At 43.9% G+C, this 18,687-nt stretch overlaps 8 protein-coding genes and 1 non-coding gene across 18 annotated transcripts in view; 4 read left to right on the top strand and 5 right to left on the bottom strand.

Moving 5' to 3' along the window:
* Positions 1-7,396, top strand: part of Samuel (SAM-motif ubiquitously expressed punctatedly localized protein) — a 53,793-nt gene extending 46,397 nt beyond the window's left edge. For both annotated transcript variants that reach the window (NM_080362.4, NM_001273443.3), the window contains exon 7: positions 5,950-7,396. In NM_080362.4, coding sequence (NP_525101.2) covers positions 5,950-6,402 — 453 coding nt within the window. In that variant the 3' untranslated portion in view covers positions 6,403-7,396. The remainder of the gene's footprint in view (positions 1-5,949) is intronic.
* Positions 1,824-3,607, bottom strand: CG14913 (uncharacterized protein). Its single transcript, NM_001103676.3, has 2 exons — positions 2,247-3,607; positions 1,824-2,178 (listed from the first exon to the last, which is right to left on the bottom strand). The coding sequence occupies exons 1-2, from the start codon at positions 3,428-3,430 to the stop codon at positions 1,863-1,865; spliced, it is 1,500 nt and encodes a 499-aa protein (NP_001097146.1). The 5' UTR covers positions 3,431-3,607; the 3' UTR covers positions 1,824-1,862.
* Acp32CD (Accessory gland protein 32CD) lies at positions 4,031-4,982 on the bottom strand. Of its 2 annotated transcripts, none has more exons than NM_057980.5 (2): positions 4,179-4,982; positions 4,031-4,112 (listed from the first exon to the last, which is right to left on the bottom strand). In NM_057980.5, exon 1 carries the CDS (start codon positions 4,955-4,957, stop codon positions 4,199-4,201), a length of 759 nt encoding a protein of 252 aa, NP_477328.2. In that variant the 5' UTR covers positions 4,958-4,982; the 3' UTR covers positions 4,031-4,112; positions 4,179-4,198. The 2 variants fall into 2 exon arrangements, with proteins under 2 accessions (NP_477328.2, NP_001285829.1); NM_001298900.1 differs by having other exon boundaries at positions 4,031-4,108.
* A 1,070-nt stretch (positions 7,397-8,466) lies between the features above and the next one.
* On the bottom strand, positions 8,467-9,290 carry dUTPase (Deoxyuridine triphosphatase). 4 transcript variants are annotated; one of them, NM_001273441.2, is made up of 2 exons: positions 9,184-9,290; positions 8,467-9,130 (listed from the first exon to the last, which is right to left on the bottom strand). In NM_001273441.2, the coding sequence occupies exon 2, from the start codon at positions 9,117-9,119 to the stop codon at positions 8,595-8,597; it is 525 nt and encodes a 174-aa protein (NP_001260370.1). In that variant the 5' UTR covers positions 9,120-9,130; positions 9,184-9,290; the 3' UTR covers positions 8,467-8,594.
* On the top strand, positions 8,467-9,440 carry asRNA:CR45778 (antisense RNA:CR45778). The gene has a single exon (NR_133078.1).
* A 75-nt stretch (positions 9,441-9,515) lies between these two features.
* Art8 (Arginine methyltransferase 8) lies at positions 9,516-10,781 on the top strand. Its single transcript, NM_135634.2, has 2 exons — positions 9,516-9,648; positions 9,705-10,781. The coding sequence occupies exons 1-2, from the start codon at positions 9,610-9,612 to the stop codon at positions 10,689-10,691; spliced, it is 1,026 nt and encodes a 341-aa protein (NP_609478.1). The 5' UTR covers positions 9,516-9,609; the 3' UTR covers positions 10,692-10,781.
* Positions 9,681-15,782, bottom strand: Nup154 (Nucleoporin 154kD). 3 transcript variants are annotated; one of them, NM_057940.4, is made up of 13 exons: positions 15,524-15,782; positions 15,301-15,463; positions 14,741-15,234; positions 14,509-14,681; positions 13,470-14,440; positions 13,171-13,410; positions 12,946-13,107; positions 12,341-12,887; positions 11,757-12,282; positions 11,225-11,691; positions 11,037-11,159; positions 10,791-10,975; positions 10,422-10,723 (listed from the first exon to the last, which is right to left on the bottom strand). In NM_057940.4, the coding sequence occupies exons 1-12, from the start codon at positions 15,620-15,622 to the stop codon at positions 10,843-10,845; spliced, it is 4,098 nt and encodes a 1,365-aa protein (NP_477288.3). In that variant the 5' UTR covers positions 15,623-15,782; the 3' UTR covers positions 10,422-10,723; positions 10,791-10,842. The 3 variants fall into 3 exon arrangements, with proteins under 3 accessions (NP_001285827.1, NP_477288.3, NP_477287.1); NM_001298898.1 differs by having other exon boundaries at positions 9,681-10,975; NM_057939.4 differs by lacking the exon at positions 10,422-10,723 and having other exon boundaries at positions 10,730-10,975.
* A 630-nt stretch (positions 15,783-16,412) lies between these two features.
* Positions 16,413-17,844, top strand: RpL9 (Ribosomal protein L9). 3 transcript variants are annotated; one of them, NM_057813.4, is made up of 4 exons: positions 16,413-16,473; positions 16,547-16,596; positions 16,841-17,091; positions 17,364-17,762. In NM_057813.4, the coding sequence occupies exons 3-4, from the start codon at positions 16,851-16,853 to the stop codon at positions 17,693-17,695; spliced, it is 573 nt and encodes a 190-aa protein (NP_477161.1). In that variant the 5' UTR covers positions 16,413-16,473; positions 16,547-16,596; positions 16,841-16,850; the 3' UTR covers positions 17,696-17,762. The 3 variants fall into 3 exon arrangements, with proteins under 3 accessions (NP_477161.1, NP_001285826.1, NP_723644.1); NM_001298897.1 differs by having other exon boundaries at positions 16,449-16,473; positions 17,364-17,844; NM_164955.2 differs by having other exon boundaries at positions 16,449-16,596.
* Positions 17,845-17,863: 19 nt separating this feature from the next.
* lectin-33A lies at positions 17,864-18,530 on the bottom strand. The gene is made up of 2 exons (NM_001103675.2): positions 18,394-18,530; positions 17,864-18,338 (listed from the first exon to the last, which is right to left on the bottom strand). Exons 1-2 carry the CDS (start codon positions 18,517-18,519, stop codon positions 17,931-17,933), a joined length of 534 nt encoding a protein of 177 aa, NP_001097145.1. The 5' UTR covers positions 18,520-18,530; the 3' UTR covers positions 17,864-17,930.
* Between the last annotated feature and the right edge of the window lie 157 nt (positions 18,531-18,687).

The following is an 18,687-nucleotide window of genomic DNA, read 5'->3' as shown; positions in this document are numbered from 1 at the left end:
AATTTGGATCCATTTATATGCATATTGGAGATGGGTGCGTGACTGGAATATTGTTAAGACTAGGAAATCGTATCACTACTCAATTAGTACTATTAATATTAATTGATTTCCTCATTTCCGTCAATAGTTTTTGCTCATGTTAGATCTTAAACTCCTTAACATCAACATCATTCTTTATAAGCCAAATCTCGATCATCACACGCATCCAATTGTCCTTCTCTAGCATAACTTACATATATTTGTTATCTCTTTTCTATCCGTATATTTTAAACAAAACAAGAACCAATTTTATGTGCCTACTTTATGATTGAAACCCACTTGAATTCTATGTAAATATTGCGCAACAAAATAACTTTATTGGGCCTGAACTTTATAGCTCTATTAAAGAAAGAAGGGGCCGAGCCAAAGCTAAAGTCGTTCTAAAACGAGAAAATATTTACGAGTTCTTTGGCTTGACTTTAAAATCAAAACGAAGCGAACTTTTGACGAATCATTCGACTACATATGCAAATTGATCTTGGACGTTCATTGATATCTAAACATCTGTCCATGGTCAACTTGGGTCACCAACGCTTCCGAGACAGAAAAAAACCACAGTCAGACACAAAAAGCCGAACTTGAACTATAAAGTTTAATTAGATTGAAAAGACCAAGAATTTGATTTTGATTTGGATTTTGGGTATTCGGTTTTGGGTGGAGTCGTAAGATGCGTATCTCAAGTGAACTCTTTGATTTCATGGCAAATATTTGCCAATTCTTGGACTTATGTATGTAAATATTCAATCAATTTGTTTGAATCTTTTGTGTCTGTCAAATAGATACGAGCTGCGAAAGCTATTAAAGTTCAGAGTTCTGTTTTTGCATTCATTTATATTACCGCTTGGTGTTTTGGCCAGCAAAAAATATGAGACTAAACTAGGTCTTCTAACGCTAGCAAAGTCTTTTGTTTGATGCAACCAAATGATTTGCATATTTCCATATTTTCCGCCCATTTTCCTTCTGGCCTGTGTTGTCTTAAATTGCCTTCAACCGAATGGAGACCTGGAGACCTGGAGTCCAATTACATTGCGTGTATGGATCTACAGATGGCCTCGGCCCCTTAGTTTTTGCTGCTTTTTTTGTTTCTGCCAAGGAGTTCAAAGTCAAGAGCCGAGAGCCTGAGAGACCCACAATTCAAATCTGTTTTTGGCCCGTATTGTTATGGCCAAGTTGTGCTCTTTTTTTTTTTTTTGTTGCTGGCTTTCTGGCCATTTCCTGGGCTCTAGTTAATGCCAACTTGTTGTTGCTGCTATTGTTGGCTCTGTCAATTATTGGCACAGAATTTAGAATGCACTTGGCTAACCATAACCATGACCACAGAGCCACCCAAATCAAAGCCTCTGCTCCTCCCGATTCCCCTCATATATATTTTTTTTTTGTATGTTGCTATACGTTGTCCGAGCAAAATTATGACAGAGTCTAAGAGCTGCCCATTGGAGTAAAAGCCACCAATTTCCGGTTGGCTCTTGGTCTTTGCCTCGTTTTTTAGCTCGTTTAGATTTCTTCTCTACCTTTTGACCAACGCTTTGTGGGAATACGGATACGGATAGAAATGAATACTTAATTTGAGAGGAAAGTTAGACAAGCTTATTAAAGTTAGAATATGCACTGTCACCTGCAAGATGTGATAACTAAGAGTTATAGTAATAGATAGATAGACAAAAACTAAAGTAAAACGCAAACAAACACACAACTTAGTCTTGTATTTATAAGCTTAATCTAATGAGTATAACTTAAACATTAATTTATATATTCGCTCTCTTGAGTAATGGAGATGACCCCTTCCTGGCTTATGACCCTATATCCAAAAACCCCTACTTACGCTACCTTCCCCTGTGCCGCTGTGCCTCCTCAATCCTCAGTCTGTCTATAGCTTCAAAGATCCTGGCTCGACGATCCAGCTCCTTTTGCACAGCCATCTTGTTGCGTTCCCATTCCAATTTTTGTTCTTTTTTATATGCCTTCGAATTTTTCTCTGTTTCATTTAAAATTTTAGTATTATAATTGTTGTTCGACCAGGGACGTCGTGTCGATATGGGATGATCGTAAAGAGCTGTGTTATTCGCGGGGAAAAGACTGGGTTTTATAAAAATTGCCACATAGCCGGGCTTGGATATGATGCGATCCTTGGGGAAAATACTGAAAAATATGATTTACTTGAATTAATTATTTGTTGTAAGTAAAGATCAAGATCTTCGAATCCTCACCAAAAGAATCCCTGGTACATATCCTGCACCGAATGGTGACCCCACCAGCTGCCAAGGACCTGCAAAGGACACGATCGATTGCGACCCGCATACGAACTCAATACCTTGCCGACGGATACAAAAAGCAATTCCGTCGTGTTGGCCTCCACCAATTCGGCTTTTCGCATCATGAAGAGATCATTGAAGGCCGATATGACCACATCATCGTACAGATTATAGACCAACTTGTTGTCCTTATCCTGGCCAAGGATCAACATGGCAGTGCGCATGGAGTTCATGATATGAGCCAGTGCCAAAAAATTGATATTCATGTCCTTGTAGTCCGCAGTTAGATAGCCCAAGAACCAGTGACGCATGTGAACACGAACTGGTAGCTCTATCCGCGTCATTAGCAACCAAGGACCTCCCCATTTGTTTTTGAATGTGCACAAGATCTTGGTGGGCAAACCCCTATCTCGTTCGAGCCTAATGCCAAATACCTCATGTAGATCCATATCCTCGCTACATGTGGCCTCTGGGTAATCGAAGAATGCGGATGGGTGTGGTGTTACTGGCTCCCAAGATCTTGAGGAAAAACTTTGAGTGTTTGAATCTGATGGTTCTTTTCCGATTCCTGGTAGATCTGTAAACTTCTCCTTGGGGCTTTCCGTGTAAATTTCTACAGTTGTCTTTTCTTTGTCAATAGCAGTGGCCATCGTGGATTCTGTGGTGATTTCATTGGGCATTTCAGGTGTTTCATATGTTGTGGCCTTTGTTTTTTTCATTGTTGTGGATTTGATCTGTTTAGTAGTAGACCACGTCATCGTCTCAGCCGAATCACTTAAGTCCTTATCTTCCACGCTTGGTTTCTTAGTTTCGCTCTTCTCCCGCGAGTGATGCTCTGAACTCAACTCAAGTGTTTCCATTATCTTGTCCTTTTTAGAGTTATGTTTGGACTCCAGTGAATGCTCCAATGAGCTGACCTCCAGAGTATCTCCCTCGTCTGAATGTTCTACCGAGCTGATCTTCACATTGTCCCCCTCAACGGGCTCTCTTGCTGTACCATTGAATCCAAGTTGTGGCGCACTTATTCTAGATGGTCCATAGTTGTTGAAAATAAAGCTCATGTAGTACGTCTGGCCCAGGACAATCCACGGCAGAGTTGTCCACAGGCAGGAGGTCAGCATGGTTACGTTCTTCAGCATCACCGGAACCGAAGTGACGGTTCCTATATGGTAACTGGGTTCCCTATATGCCCTCGCTCTGTTGACTCGTGACTAATCTTGTTAAAAGTGATGAAGATACTTATTTTTAATGTGATGACTGATTTGCCTGATTGCCATTAGATTCGACTTGGATACTTTGCCGGTGGCACCTTTAATTGATGTCACAGTTAAAAAAAAAATAGTATGTAATTTAAGTAGAAGCATTTTAAATTCTATGATTTATAATAATAAATGAAATACCTACAAGAAAACTCCGATTTTTTATAAAAAATTGACATATTCAATCATAATCTGAACGGATCCTGTGATCCTGTGTTGTATACAGATCCTCAGATTTTGAATTCGGTTGACCAGAACTGTCTTTAATATAATAATAATAATAATAATAATAATAATAATAATAATAATAATAATAATAATAATAATAATAATATAATATAATAACCCATTCGACTTGGCCTTACAAGCTTTCTATTAATGCAATCGATATGAAAGTACGTTTGCATTTGATTCAATATGGTTCTATTTAATCCCTTAACTTAATCCCTCCACTTGCTACTCATTAAAAAAAGCAGTCTTGGTATTAAAATTTTATTGGCATTTTAATGATAAAATCAATTGAAGTGTCTGCGTTCTTCCAAAGTCCCTCGAGCGAACCTGTCTGCCAAAAGTAAGGGCAAGGACAAAGTTAGGGCAGATCGTTTTTTCTCACGACCAAGACACTTACGGTCAGATCTCCCGGTTGTGTTACATCTCCTCGTAGTCATCTTCCTTGGCTCCAGTTTCGGGTCCATCTGGCACGTTGCCTGCCCGTTGAGCAGGCGCTTCGCTGGCCACTTCCTTGGCATCCTGGTTCTCCTGACTGCTCTCACGGGCTCCATTGTCCCGCTGATTGGAGCCGGCATTGCTGCCGGAATGTCCGTGGCTCTCGCTGCTCTCGTAAATGGACCGCACGTACCGCCCGCCAAAGCTGTCGTCGATGCTGATCTCGTAGCTACTGTGATGGCTGTGATCGGTGCGCTTCCCCTCCTGTCCGGCCTCCTCTTCCTTATCTTGTCGATCCTTGGCATCCTTGCTGTCGCTGTCATCGTTGTCATCGTCATGACCATTCGCTGGCGTGGCATCATTGCCTCCGCTCGAGTCTTTGGAGTCGCTCTTGCCATCGCTACCACCGCCGCTTTCCTTCTTACCAATGGCATCGCCATCGGTAGCCAAACTATTATCAGCAGATGTAGCGTGGTCGTCATTGGGGTTATCCGTCGCAGCACTACCGTCACCTTCTTGTGAATGAGGCGAATCCCCGGTTCCACCGCCGGGACCAGCGGCACCACCACCAGCACCACCACCGCCACCATCGACGCCGGTGCCTCCTTCGCCATCCGGATTATTGTTGTTGAAGGCAAAGTTCATGTAGTACTTCTGGCCCAGAGCGCCATGCTCCGGCAGTTGGCCGAGGGCCAGCAGGACCAGGTAGCCAGTGAGTAGCCGCATCCGCATCCGCCACATCGCTGCAACGCTGAGCTGCCCGGGCTGTCCGACCGTCCCTTATATATAGAGATGACCGCCGTTGCCCGGAATCGAATCGATTTGACTGTGGCCGTGGCTGCTCTTGCCCATTAAAAAGGGGCAGTCCGATAAAGGCGTGTCCAAAGCAGTGCCGCAACAAGGGGGGCATATGCTGGGGAACTGAAAAAACAGTGGCAGTTGTTAGTCCATGTTGCTGCAGTGCAGCAGCTGAAGCAACAGCAGCAGCTGCTGCGGAAACAGGTTGGCCCCCTGTTGAAGAGAGCTACGTGGAATTCAATCAGGGCCAATCTATAATAGAAATCTCATGTGGCGCGAGCTTCGTTTTGCCCAAAGGGGAGTTTGCAGCAGCACCACCAGCAGCAGCAGCAGCAGCAGCAGCAGGGGGCGTGGCAGTGGATATCAGCTCGGCGAAGGAAAAGGAGAATGAGGAGAGTGGGAGGAAAATGAGGTGCCCACTCTCAGCCCACTTTCGATCGATCGTGCGTTGCAAATATGAAAATGCTACTGCAGCGAGTGCGGCAGCCAAGTCAGGCAGCTTTGGCTAAAATCGTTTTTCATTAACAATTTTAAAAGCCGCGCATTAATCACAAGTTCACAGACACACACACACTCATAAAGAATACAGAATGCAATACAGGATGCCCTGTGCCCACGACTTATCGTGGATAGCACAGTGGATCAAAATAACAAAAATAACAAAGTTATTTTGATAAATATGCATACATAAGTATAAGTACATGACTAATCGTATGATAGCCAATATCTGATATTCAGATGATGTACTGATTAATTTATTTTAGTATTTTAAACAATGTAAAGATTTTAGAAGTATATTTAAAAAGGGAATTAAATGATACAGTCTATTTTTCCAACCACTAACCACTGTGCAAGTGGCCATGGCCACCATAAATCTACCGACTCTTCCGTAGACACCCCACTAATTCTTCTCTTTGGCTCTCTTCTCGTTGCAGTCGTTTCGTGATCAGTCCATCGATGGCACTGGCCTGCCGCTCTTAACCGAGGATCACCTGGTTAACTCGCTGGGCATGAAGCTGGGGCCGGCTCTCAAGCTGCGCTCCATATTGGCGAAGAAATTGGGCGGGCCGTGTCCGTGTGTTGCATGCGTTGCGCAGGCGCAACAAATGCTGGCACTGCAAACGGGTGGGGCAGCAGCAGCAACGGGAGCAACAGCAGGAGCAGGAACGGTTACGGGAGCGGTAGCGGGAGCGGGAGCAACATCGGCCACAACTAGTTGCAGCATCAAGTCGGAGATCTTCAATGGCGGCAGCAACGGTAGCAGCAGCGGCAGCAGCAGCAACCAGGGCAGCGATGTTGCAGCTCCGCCGGCGGCAACAGCCAGCTCGCCCAGCAGCAACATGTTGCTGCCAGTGTTGCCGTGCAGCGGACTGCAGGACGCCAGCTAGTTAGCAGCGATCCTGTCCACATACGTATTTATGCTAACTAAATTGCATTTCACCTGCTAAAATGCTGAACCAAATGAGCTTTCAACACAATTAAGAAAGGAATAAGAGAATAAAAAATAGACAGGCAGACAGGCGCCTCGGATTGGGAGAGAAATACCTATTGTATAAATTAAACGATAAATTTGTAATTTAATGGCTAGCTAAAGTTGTAAACTTTAAGTGAGAAACAACAATAATCGCAAAGTCTTCCATTTGCAAACACACACACACACGAACACACAAATCATAATTGTATAACATTAATCAATTTATTAGTCAATTTAATGAGAGAGTTTTCGTTTACGTACTTAAGTGCAAAGCGCAAATTTGCATTCATTTTATTTATTTCTATGACTTTTTTCGTTTTTAACTGCTAGTCAGTAAATGTATATTTAATAGAATTCCGAAATATGTGAAGCAAACTTAAAAATTCAATTTTATTGTTTTGCAAATCGAAGTAAAAGGCTATTTATTTTAATATATATATCCTACGATACGGCAGACTTGTTGGACCCGCCCCCATTGCTTTGTTCAAATTTTATTAATTTATATTTACTTTATCTGCGGCCATGCACAGAGGAATTCAAAATTCAACTTTTAGAACTATGCATCCTTTTAAGAGCTCCAAGACTTGAAACCAACACACATACACAACACTATACACGAGTTAAAAAAAAAAATTACAAGAAACCACACGAAACAAGCAAATAGAAAACGTAGTTTATAGCTCCCATTGTACATATTGTTTATTTAATTAGTTGTAAGTCATTTAGAAAGAGAGACAGAAAAACATGTTCTAACACCTAGGCCGTATGCAATGATGAACTTAAAGAAACAGAAGCATATTTCTACAAAATAGGCATGATGAGAATGAACTTGATTTATTTTATACATTTAATGAACTATAGCTATTTTTCACAAGCTGAAGCAAATAAATTATACCAGTTATCATACAAACCCAAACGCAACTCTCACTGCAAGTTGGTTGAATGTTGCACAGTGCAGATCGGTGGGCGGCGAATGCCTCCAACTGGGGCGTTATGGGCACGCGGCTGACCTCCGGAGCGCTCGATGCGTCGCGGGTCAAGCGGAACCGTTGCGCCAAAAGGCAACCAAGGATGGCTGCAAAACAATTAAAAGCACGCAGCGCACCTTCCAGCGTCTAATTACAAATTGGAGTCATTGAATTTATTAAAATCGGCCGCGTAAATTGTGCAGCAATGCACTTGAGACACGCAAACTGATATTGTGGGCCATCGCCGGTTGGCGCTTCTTGGCTCTCATTACTCGGTCATAACTCACTGCGCCTGTCCGGTTGGTTCAAGTATCCCTAGCCACTTGAAAACCCATAAAGCCAAGTCGGCTTCCTCTTGCAGAAACATAATTGCTCGACTTCTGTTCAGCAAACTCCTTTTTTATGAAGATCTAAAGCGGTTTGTATACATACTCCGTTGGAAGTAAGTACTTCTAGTTACTAGAATATAGTTAGCACCAAGCGTTAACCTTTCGCGGCCCTTCATGCCTACTTAAATATGCAATACAAGTTACAGCTGTACATATGTATGTATATTAACCTTAAACTAGATCCATAATTCTGGATGGATGGTCAGTGCAATTTTTTGAAAAAGCCAAAATGAAGACACATCCCATTCATTGCCTAAATATGGAAATGAATTGTAAATAATTTATGTATGTTTCGATAACATTACTCCTGATACATTTTAGTAAAAGGTCCTTAGTAAAGACATTTAGTTAAAATTGGTTGGCTTGATGAAAATCGATATAAATATTTAGCTCAGAAATTGCGTGCATAAAAAAGTATTCAAAGGATATAAGTTATTTACCAGTTACCTCATAAGTGAGGAATAATTGTTTAAGCTGCCTGAAAAACCTAACACAAATTTTTTAAATAAAGAAAAATAAAAGCCTTTTAGAAATAACATGCCAAAAGTATGCAATGCATATCCAGGAAATCTAGTGATCCACCATCCACCAGTCAATCTAATGACACTATGGGAAACATTTCTTCGTAGATTTGCGGTTTTAATAGATAAAAATATACCAATACATTAACATATTTCACTTAAGGATACAGAATGAAACTCTTTGATAGTGACCATGAAGGGATTAAGAATGCGGCAATAGTTCCTCGTTTACGTAGCAACAGGAGCCGGAGCAGCTCCCTCCGGTTCGGCAGCCTTTTCTCCGTTGCCGTTCTGCGCCTTGGCTGCCGGCAGATCCTTGACTCCGGTGGAACCGAATCCTGCCTCGCCGCGCTCGGTGTCCTCCAGTTTGTCCACCATCACCAGTTGCGGATAGAAGATACGCTCGCAAATGAACTGGGCGATGCGGTCGCCATGCTTCACCTCGAAATCAACATCTGAGTGATTGAACAGGACGACGCCGAGATTGCCGCGATAATCCTCGTCCACCACACCGGCGCCCACATCAATGAAGTTCTTCACCGCCAGCCCGGATCGTGGGGCTACGCGTCCGTAGGAGCCCTCCGGAACCTGCACTTGCAGATCGGTCTTGACAATGGCCTTTCCGCGTGCCGGCACCACAACGTCGTAGGCGCTGCGCAGGTCAACTCCCGCCGCTTTGGCGGATCCCCTCACCGGCTCCAAAGCATTCTCGGTGAGTTTGGCGAATCGCAGGACGCACGTGTCGATCTTCATCTTCTTGGCAGCTGGAATGTCGGCGAAATCGGTTGATGGCATTTGGAGCAAATTGAGTTATTACAGGAATGCTTCGAAAGTACAGAGACTTTTTTCAGCTTACTTGCAGAATTCTGGTCTGAAAATAACGCGGTTTAACACAGCGTCGGAAAATTGGCGGACTTCCAGTGTTGCAAGATACCAAAAGTACAAATCGCCGAAAATCTACCAAAAAATCTTAAGTCAGCTTTGCATTTCTAAAAAACATATATACAACTATGCCTTGAGTTTAATTAAACAAATAATAAATAAAACAATAATTTAGGCATTAATAAATAAATCAAATTGATTTTATTAAGTAAAACGACCAATCACAACCAACCCTGATAAGCAACCCTATCGATATATCGATACTATTGTAGTTGATTAACACACCTCTATTTAGCACGTTGTTTTGAAAAATTCACTTGATGCGTTAATGTTAATGTGTTGATAACTGCAACTTTAAATCATGGCGAACACTTATTTCGATGAGTATGAAAACTTGGAGGTAAATAAGATTATAGATCTTCTTGTGAAACTGTACTCATAGTGACCAAACTACAGATCCACGAGCTCATGCTGAAGGATCGTCCTCGGCAAGAAGCCTACTACAATGCGATATTGGGGAATAAGGATCTGTTCAAGGACAAGATCGTAATGGATGTTGGTGCCGGCACAGGGATTCTGTCCGCCTTTTGTGCGAAAGCAGGAGCCCGTTTGGTCTACGCCGTAGAAGCATCCAATGTGGCCACCAAAGTTGCGCTGGATTTGATTGAGGATAACGGCCTGACGAACGTGGTGAAGGTGATCCAGTCGCGTGTTGAGGAATTCGTACTGCCTGCCGAGGCGGAAAAGGTGGACATCATTGTGTCCGAGTGGATGGGCTTCTACCTGCTGCACGAGGGCATGTTGGACTCGGTTCTCCTGGCCCGGGACAAGTTCCTCAAGGAGGGTGGACTCCTGTTCCCCAGCGAGTGCACAATTTTCGTGGCACCCTGCTCGGTACCATCGCTCTTCGATGATTGGCACAACGTGGACGGCATCAAAATGGACACGTTTGCCAGAAAACTCAGAACCCAAAAGTCATCCCGACCGGAGATTACACAGCTGAATCCGCAAGATCTTCTGCACGAGGGCGTCGTCTTTCACTGGATGAATCTGCTGGATGTGGAAGCCAGCGATTTGGACAGCATTCAGTTCAAGGAGGTAATAACAGCCCAGAAGGCGGGCAATCACCAGGGCTTCTGCATTTGGTTCGATGTACAGTTTCCTGGCGAAGATTTTGTTCTAAGCACATCGCCGCTATCCCCGCCAACGCATTGGAAGCAGTGTGTAGTCGTCCTGCCCGAGGAATCCTGCGAAAATCTGGAGGAGAAGTCACCCATTGCATTTCAAATCACAATGAAGCGCAGTGCTGCCGATATGCGTAAATACAATCTGGAGGTGGATTTGCTAGACCCCAACACAGAGGAGCATCCAGTGCCTTGCTCCTGTCACATGACGAAGTGCATTCTGACGGAAGCTCATCTAAAAATGATGGACACCTCATGAGTTACATGCCATCTCGGAATCCGAACAACGATCTGTGGGGAAATCAATTTATTTAACATGTTTAATACAAATACAATATATATCTCAGTCAAACTTAACGTCTAGTCCAGCACTTTCAAAAATTTAATTAAAATAACGCAGGCCGACGGCTTTAAATCAACAACCGCTGCAGCTGACTCTGAAGTTCCTTGAGTGAATGTTGAAGACGATTAGTGTCGGGCTTTTGGTAGCAAATATTCAGGCAGCCGGCCACTATGTCTTGAGCCTTGCCAACAATTCGTCGTCTGCAAGTTAAATGTGAATGTAAGTAAATCGTATCGGCTAGCATTTTACTTTTGCACTTACTTTGACCGGTACCAAATAGATTGTGCGTTGTCTGCCAGAAGCGAGACCACTCGTATGACGGATTGTATTAAATGCCACTCATTACCCTCGTTGGCCCACACTCGTTCGTTCATTGAAATCATTCTGAAAGTTTTTAAAAGTTTAGCCTTTAAACAATTTTATCTCTGCGAAAACCCTTCAATACGTACCTCGAATAGTATTCCAGGAGCAGTTCAATGTCCAAATTCATACTCACCAGTTTTTCCGGCACTATGCCCTCGGGAAATCGCAGTTGGCAGGCTTTAACTTCCAGTTCCCTTATGAGAAAGGCAAAGGGAAAGCAAACTCCAGACTCGCCATACTCCCTTACCAAGATTTCGATTTTCGTGAATAACCTATTGCAGCGCTCACTAGTTGTGCCCGGCTTATCCACAACGCTGTTGATAATCTGGCCCCAAACGGACTCGATCAGTAGGGGGTCGTTGTGATGCGAGCAGTTGAGTATGGACAATTGGCACTCCCAAAGGTCGAAGGGCTCCGCAAAGTGCTGGTATAGCTGAGTTATGTCGTACAACGCATAGTTTAGTTCCTTAACAGCCGTAGCTGCCTCCAGCTTATCGCTAGCCAACTCTGTCATCGCGGCAAGCACTGATTTTTGAACTCGTGCGATGTCCAGCTGAATTTTTAAATTATGTTATTAAATATAGGTCACCACATCTTTCCAGAGATCTTATAACGTACCTTATCCTCTAGCTCTTTCAGGAATATTCCATTGCTTAATGAAGAGCCAACGTTACCATTTCGCATACACATAACAGCACGCACCAAGTACTCAATGCGCTGCTCCAGATTAATGTTTTCACTGCGTGTCATAGCCAAATTGTCCAATATATGGGCTGCCTGGGAATGATGGCTATTCTTTTCGTAGTACTTCCACAGCAAATCGATAAGAACGACATTATCTACATTTTGCGACACACTGCGCCGCAAGAACTCTCCTAATGACGGCTCAACCACGTCTAAAAGCTCTTTGAGCATGTCGTGGGCCAGCAGCCATTCGTAGAGCGTTATATGAATGAGCGGGTCTTTCACCTTTAGGGTATGGGCCACTATTTTTGGAATCGTTTGCGTAGCACCGTTTTTTGCATCGGACGCTTTAGCCGTACCTTTAAGTGGATTTATAGACTTATCCTGAACGTGCGTCTTGTTGCATACTCTCTGGTAGATATGGTCCAGCATAAGTTGCACTTCCTTGTAGTAGGCCATCCTAAGATGTGGAAATAATTAGTTTTTCCAAGAAAAAAAAAAACTATTAAAGAAGTTACCTTGTGGCAAAGCAAGTGTAACCCTCGCGATCATCGGCGGGTTCCCCATTGTTATAGAAATGAACACCAACCTCCTCTGGATCACTTTTTGAGGCACAAACAGCCGAAAGCTCGATCACTCCCTCAAAGAAGTCAGCCGATATGAATTGCATGCAAATACTATGCAGTGGCAATGTGGGAGCAGCTTCCTTGCACATATGCAGGGTGGTTCGCAGCATATGTTCCTTTTCGGTTGCCGAAGTGCAATTCTTTGCATTCATCAACAACTCGGTGGCCTTGTAGGTCACGTCATCCTCATGCCTGTATAGGTTGGGGCAGTTCTCACGTAAGTTCTTGGACACTTCAGACACTCCCGCCGCGTCCTTCAGATACAGATTGATCAGCGAGATGATCAAGAATGCGCAGACCTCTGAACGTGTAATCAGAAGATCCCGGAAGGTGGAGCATGTCAACAACTTCTGATGTTCCGGACTGAGTTGCACGCATATCAGCTGGAAGGAATGCGAGTTTAGGATGTTCCACAGCGATATAACCTCACATGCATGTTCTGCAAACGGCGGTAGATAAGTTCAAGCTTTATGATTTAATATCCCAACTTTACTTACTGACAAATAGGTTGAGAGCGGAAAGCGAACGTGTTTCCTCTACTTGAGCCTGCTCGGACAATACGCGTTGCTCAGGAATTGGCAGCAAAGTGTTGCCCATCATGATGGTGTTATATGAATTGGTTCTATCCAAATGGTTATCAAATGACACTCGAGTAGTCGCTGCAACAATTGTATAATTAATAAGTAAGTACCTTAACTTGCAATAAAAAGTTCACGACTTACAGGAAATATCGTGCACAGAGTGCACTTCCAGAAAGCTACGCAGGGAACGCAGATCGGATAGCAAGAGGGCACACTCACTCTGACTTAGATTAGAGCAAAATTGCTCATTTACACAGCGCATTTGCCAAACAGAATGCAGCATGCGGGAGACATACATGTAAAGTCCGTCGTGTTTGGCCGAGAAAACGATTGGGGAATTCTCGTTACTAACTGCCACCTGTGGTGGCTGCATATTTCCAACTGATAAATACATATTTGTGTTTACTATTTCGCAATCTGGAAGATCTTATTTAACTCACTTGGACTTATGGGCTGATTGAACTGCGATCCAGGAAAACCAACCGGACTATTTGCCACGCTATTCGGCATTGGCGTGGACATAAACATGGATTGACGCTCCCTTACATTCGTCGTATTCGGGCCTAGAGTTTGATTAGCCATATTGCGGTTGCTGGCGTTCAGGAACTTTTGATGCTGATAGCATGGCTCTCCGCCGTACAGCATAAACGCCTGGGCGGCCCACAAAGCAACGTCACTGCCACGATAAGTATCCGATGTGGCCAGCAGCAGAGCCGTGACACATGCCTCTCGCTGATTCTGCGACTGGAAGAACATCTTCACCTCCTCGTGGTGTGGGCCATTGCACGACAGAAGGATCTGACGCAGTACGTCCACCATTTTAAGCACCTCTATGATATGTGTGCCTTGGTTGGTGAGCAGGGCTACTTTGCGGGCGTGTCGGGCACTATTTAAGGGTGACTTTCGTTGTGGCGTCGACGGTTCATGTACCTCAGCCAATCCCCAAACAACTCCATCCAGGCTCTCCAGAGCCGTCGACTCCACCAGGTAGGTAAAGTTAACCGATGGGGCAGAGCTGAGCGACCAGAGGAGATCCTGTTCATGCTGTTGCGTTGTGATCATCAACATGGTTCCCTCCGTGTAGTGAGCGGCATGGACCTGCTTTGGTTTGTTGGTGGTGGCATTTGGGGTGTAGCCGGGTGGTAGACGCACGTGGAGCAGATAAAGTCCCTTAGGAGCCTCAGCATTTGGAGACAGTGGTGGCTGAACTGCTGGCTGACCGAATCCTGTATTCTCACCTGGACTGCAAGGAACCGCGGGACCAAATTGTTGCTTCACATTTAGCGATGTTGTGGAGAAAAAGAGCCGCACACCACACTGAGTAACGGCCACAAGATGTAGTTTGTCGGCATCGTCGGCGCTCAGAGGGCAGATGGCTTTCACACTTTTAAAAATGGACGGGTCCACAGTCCTAAAGTTTAAATAATGGTTATTAATTAACCATACTACAGTTAAATTCTTTGCGAAACTAGCACTTACGTGATCAGACTAACTGCTTGATTCGTAATATCGTTCTGGGTAATCCGACCTAGTCTTCGAGCTGTCGTGTAACTCGTACTGATGTCCCAAGCCTCAATGACACCTTTTTCCGTAAGGACATAGAGAAGCTTGCGACTGTTATCGATCTCAATGTGTTCGATTGGATCCACTTCCTGCAAACAAATCGCGCTAAATAGTTACGGACATTTTTTGAAGTAAAGACAATAGTTACCGAAAAGACCTTCAAAAAACTGGGAACCATATAGGAGACCAGTCCTTGGGAGAGATTTATTTTCTTGCATCGCTTGCCAAACCAACTGGACTCGGCCTGATAGTAAATTTCATAGAGGCAGCCATCGCGACCGCCCAAAAAGATGCGGCCGTCATCCGTTCCTTTGATGACGCTGATGGACACGTTGTCGGTACCAATCACAAAAACTGGCCGGTTCATCAGCTGCATTTCGTTGTACGAGCTCTCACCGAATGTCACGCCCAGGACAATGACCTCAATGGGCGTAGTGAGAACCAGGAGGTACTTGACGTCCTGCACAAAGACGCCGGGTTTTGGTTTCACCAGGCCAACGCTTACGATCAGATGACTGAGGCCATCGTAGTACGCCACATCCCTCGTCTGATTGAACGTCCAGATGTAGATTTCCGAATCGATAGTCAGCCAGGCACGTCCGATTTCCGGAAAGAGGCCCATGGTGCAGTGGCATTTTATGTCTACAACAGGTAGGATCGAAGATTGGAACGGATAGATCTATGGGCTATGAAGCCCAGGATACGTACGCTTAAAGTGCTCCAGAATCTCGTTGGGAATAGCCGACTTGGTCACCGTTCGCATTTGTTGTAGGTTATGTGTTCTATCCGATTTCAAAAACGACAGGCTCTGGTAATCGTAGTCATTAAGTCCGCTCATCGTGGCCCGCCCATGCTGGCTAACGCCGGTCAGCTACAAAGAACGTATCATTAAAGGAGGAGAAGCTGATAAACATCCGTATCCAATACATACTTCCAGCAGACCCGGCTTATTTCTCTCCAGATTGTAATGCCATTCCAGCATACTGGTCGCCGTCGTGAAAAAGTCCAGCTGTGCTTGCGGAAGAGTCATCGTGCTGAAAACTGTGATGAGGCGGGCTAACTCGGGTGCAATGCTAACTTAAAATGCCGTCAGACCACTGTTTTGGGATGAAACTACAAACTAATCTGAAGATTTGGTCGACTGATGCTCAATGTACCCACGCTCCCGCCTTCTGCTAAGTGTTACCAGATATCCTCACATTCTCGGTATTGTTTTGGTATATTTCGATTGAATATTAATGGATTTCACAATTTCAGGCGCCTTAGCGGGGTATTATGAAATCGTCTGTCACAAGAAACATTTGCAAACGTGCATGAAATTAATATTTTAATAATAATTTCTTTTACTGCTAATATATATTATATGATAAGGACGCGTATATTAATAGACAATAATGGTTTTAGTAGGCATATTCAGTGGGCTTAAATACTTTGAAAAAACGTTGATAATTTTATATAAACAGTAACTGTGCTAATACAAGTATAATAAAAAAAGCACTTCCCATGCCGGAAACTTTTGAGAATATAAAAATATTAGAATGTGAAGAGTATAACTCAGTTGAGCGCAACAGGTGTGTTATTCTCTAAAATCGGTAAAACCTCAAACTACTGAATGAATTCAGCATTTCGAAGCTTTGCCAATGGATTTTATAATTGTGATTAAAATCCACTTTCCGCTTTCCCAAATAGACTTGATTTAAGCCTTCTTTTCAAAAAAAAAAAAAAAGACTACTGTAACTCAACACAGAAACTCTAGCGCTTAACAGCACAATGCGTAACGTTAACAGCACCCCAACGGCACATGGCGCTCAAAATTTAGCGCATTTTGTGCGCCTCACACAGCCACATTAAATTTCCCTTCTTTTCTTTTCCCCGTTTCCGGTGAGTAGTGTGTTCCGCGTTATATTTTTATTGAAATTTTAACCCAAAATATCTCTAAAACCACCCCTTGCAGCGAGGAGTCCATCCAGAATTTGTGTCATACAAACGAGGGACTAACGGAGCGTAAGTTTTGTGTGAAAAAGCGCCCCAAAACATCGAATCGAGTGAAACGGCAATTGGCGTGTGGCACTGAAGAGCCGCCGTTTTTCCATTTCCGCTGGGATGGATGATCCATAAACAAATTGGAAAACAATAGGCAGCGCACGTTTTGTTAGCCCGATGTGAACTCTGCGATTCGATGTTTGGAATGCTCTGTGACAAGCACTTGTAGCCTTGATAAACTAATAATTAATGTTTTTGCCGACAGTGTCATCAAGATGCGTACCATTAATTCCAACCAGTGCGTGAAGATCCCTAAGGATATCAAGGCCTCGGTGAAGGCCCGTGTGGTGACCATCACCGGCACCCGCGGCACCCTGAAGCGCAGCTTCAAGCACTTGGCTCTGGACATGTACATGCCCGACAAGCGCACCCTGAAGGTGGAGAAGTGGTTCGGAACCAAGAAGGAGTTGGCCGCCGTCCGCACCGTCTGCAGTCACATCGAGAACATGATCAAGGGTGCGTACAGCTAGGGTAAACACAACAGGAACACTTTCACAGCCAGGCCTTTCATTTGCCAATCACACGAGAATTTAATAATAATATCTGGGAAGACGATTTACTAAACTCCATTCATAGATATCAATTTTCTTTACAAATTACCTAAAAATGCTATATAGTAGTTAGTAAATATTTTCAGTGTGTGCTGGCAAATTAGATTCGGCATTAGGTTCCTAAAGACATTTGCATTCAAAGTACCACACAATTAATTGCAATTTCTCTCTCGCCAGGAGTCACGTTTGGATTCCAGTACAAGATGCGTGCTGTGTACGCCCATTTCCCCATCAACTGTGTCACCTCCGAGAACAACACGGTCATTGAGATCCGTAACTTCTTGGGTGAGAAGTACATCCGTCGTGTGGAGATGGCTCCTGGCGTCACCGTGGTCAACTCCACTGCCCAGAAGGACGAACTTATCGTGGAGGGAAACGATATTGAGTCTGTCTCCGGATCTGCCGCCCTCATCCAGCAGTCCACGACCGTCAAGAACAAGGATATCCGTAAGTTCCTTGACGGTCTGTACGTGTCCGAGAAGACGACCGTTGTGAAGCTAGAGTCTTAGACTTTTGGAATGTGTTTCAACCTAAAATGTTAATAAAAAAAAACCAACGGCCGAAACTTTCAATAAGAAATTTAGTGTCTTTAAACTTTTGTAATATAATGTATTCAGATTTTATCACAATGCTCCACTAAAAAAGTGATGATTGGTTGAAAATTCGTTGGTAAGATTGTGTTATTTATCTTATTTATTTATTTGCAAGGTTTCATAAGTTCATGATAACTTGAGATTGAAAGCACTACAAAAGGACCTTTAGGAAGAGATCCCGCTTAAGGCAGAGGTAGTCCTCTGCTGGTTCCCTCTGGCACACATATGGAAACTGAACCTTGCACTCTATATCGTGATACCCAAAGGCTCCATTGTAATTGGCGAATCCAACACAATCCTCTTCGGGGGAAGCGTTGTTCGGTTCCAGGGGTACCCAGTTTAGGTACGGCACAGTTTCGCCGTTCCTGGCGAGAAGAAAGGTGCGCCGGTTACCCAAGCAATTGATGCCAGCCCAAACGGAGTGATGCCAGCTTTGGGTGAAGGATAGCCCCATACTCTTTAGGAACGTGGTTGTGAGGAGTTTGTCCTCTTGATTGTCGAGCACCATTAGTTCGGCACCAAGTTTTCGACAGCTTCGATCGGCAACATGCCAGTTGGCCTGAAATAATATTTTTGCGTTTAAATAAAATCCTTGTACAACGTATTGTACGCACCTCCTGCAAAGATACGTGGTAGCACTTGTTTCCGACTCGACTAAACGGCAACGGACACGTCTGTGCATTGGCACATTCGAGAATCAGAGCTATAAGAAGGAAACCGAAAGACCCTTTGATGCACATGCTCATGTTTTAGGGCCAACTGATATGTTTATATGAAAGCTAGCTACTTTTAAACGCTCGGCAGAGAACTATATTTTATTGCAAGCAGTCGGGAGATAATATTTATTAACGTTATCTTAAGCAAATTAGGGCAATCAGTGCGAAAATGGCAAGCATGTACAACGACTG

Source organism: Drosophila melanogaster, chromosome 2L, assembly GCF_000001215.4.
Source record: "Drosophila melanogaster chromosome 2L".
In the NCBI taxonomy this organism is placed as follows: Eukaryota; Metazoa; Arthropoda; class Insecta; order Diptera; family Drosophilidae; genus Drosophila; species Drosophila melanogaster.
This window is presented reverse-complemented; position numbering and strand designations above follow the sequence as displayed.

Coding starts and splice junctions, on each gene's coding strand:
- CG14913 (NM_001103676.3), bottom strand. CDS start 3,430: ATGCTGAAGAACGTAACCATGCTGACCTCCTGCCTGTGGACAACTCTG. Junction 2,179..2,246: donor ATGTACCAGGGATTCTTTTG/GTGAGGATTCGA, acceptor CATATTTTTCAG/TATTTTCCCCAAGGATCGCA.
- Acp32CD (NM_057980.5), bottom strand. CDS start 4,957: ATGTGGCGGATGCGGATGCGGCTACTCACTGGCTACCTGGTCCTGCTG.
- dUTPase (NM_135635.4), bottom strand. CDS start 9,161: ATGCCATCAACCGATTTCGCCGACATTCCAGCTGCCAAGAAGATGAAG.
- Art8 (NM_135634.2), top strand. CDS start 9,610: ATGGCGAACACTTATTTCGATGAGTATGAAAACTTGGAG. Junction 9,649..9,704: donor ATGAGTATGAAAACTTGGAG/GTAAATAAGATT, acceptor ACCAAACTACAG/ATCCACGAGCTCATGCTGAA.
- Nup154 (NM_001298898.1), bottom strand. CDS start 15,622: ATGACTCTTCCGCAAGCACAGCTGGACTTTTTCACGACGGCGACCAGT. Junction 12,888..12,945: donor CGCTCTCAACCTATTTGTCA/GTAAGTAAAGTT, acceptor CGCCGTTTGCAG/AACATGCATGTGAGGTTATA. Junction 11,160..11,224: donor CTCCTGGAATACTATTCGAG/GTACGTATTGAA, acceptor AAAAACTTTCAG/AATGATTTCAATGAACGAAC.
- RpL9 (NM_001298897.1), top strand. CDS start 16,851: ATGCGTACCATTAATTCCAACCAGTGCGTGAAGATCCCTAAGGATATC. Junction 17,092..17,363: donor CATCGAGAACATGATCAAGG/GTGCGTACAGCT, acceptor CTCTCTCGCCAG/GAGTCACGTTTGGATTCCAG.
- lectin-33A (NM_001103675.2), bottom strand. CDS start 18,519: ATGTGCATCAAAGGGTCTTTCGGTTTCCTTCTTATAGCTCTGATTCTC. Junction 18,339..18,393: donor ACCACGTATCTTTGCAGGAG/GTGCGTACAATA, acceptor ATATTATTTCAG/GCCAACTGGCATGTTGCCGA.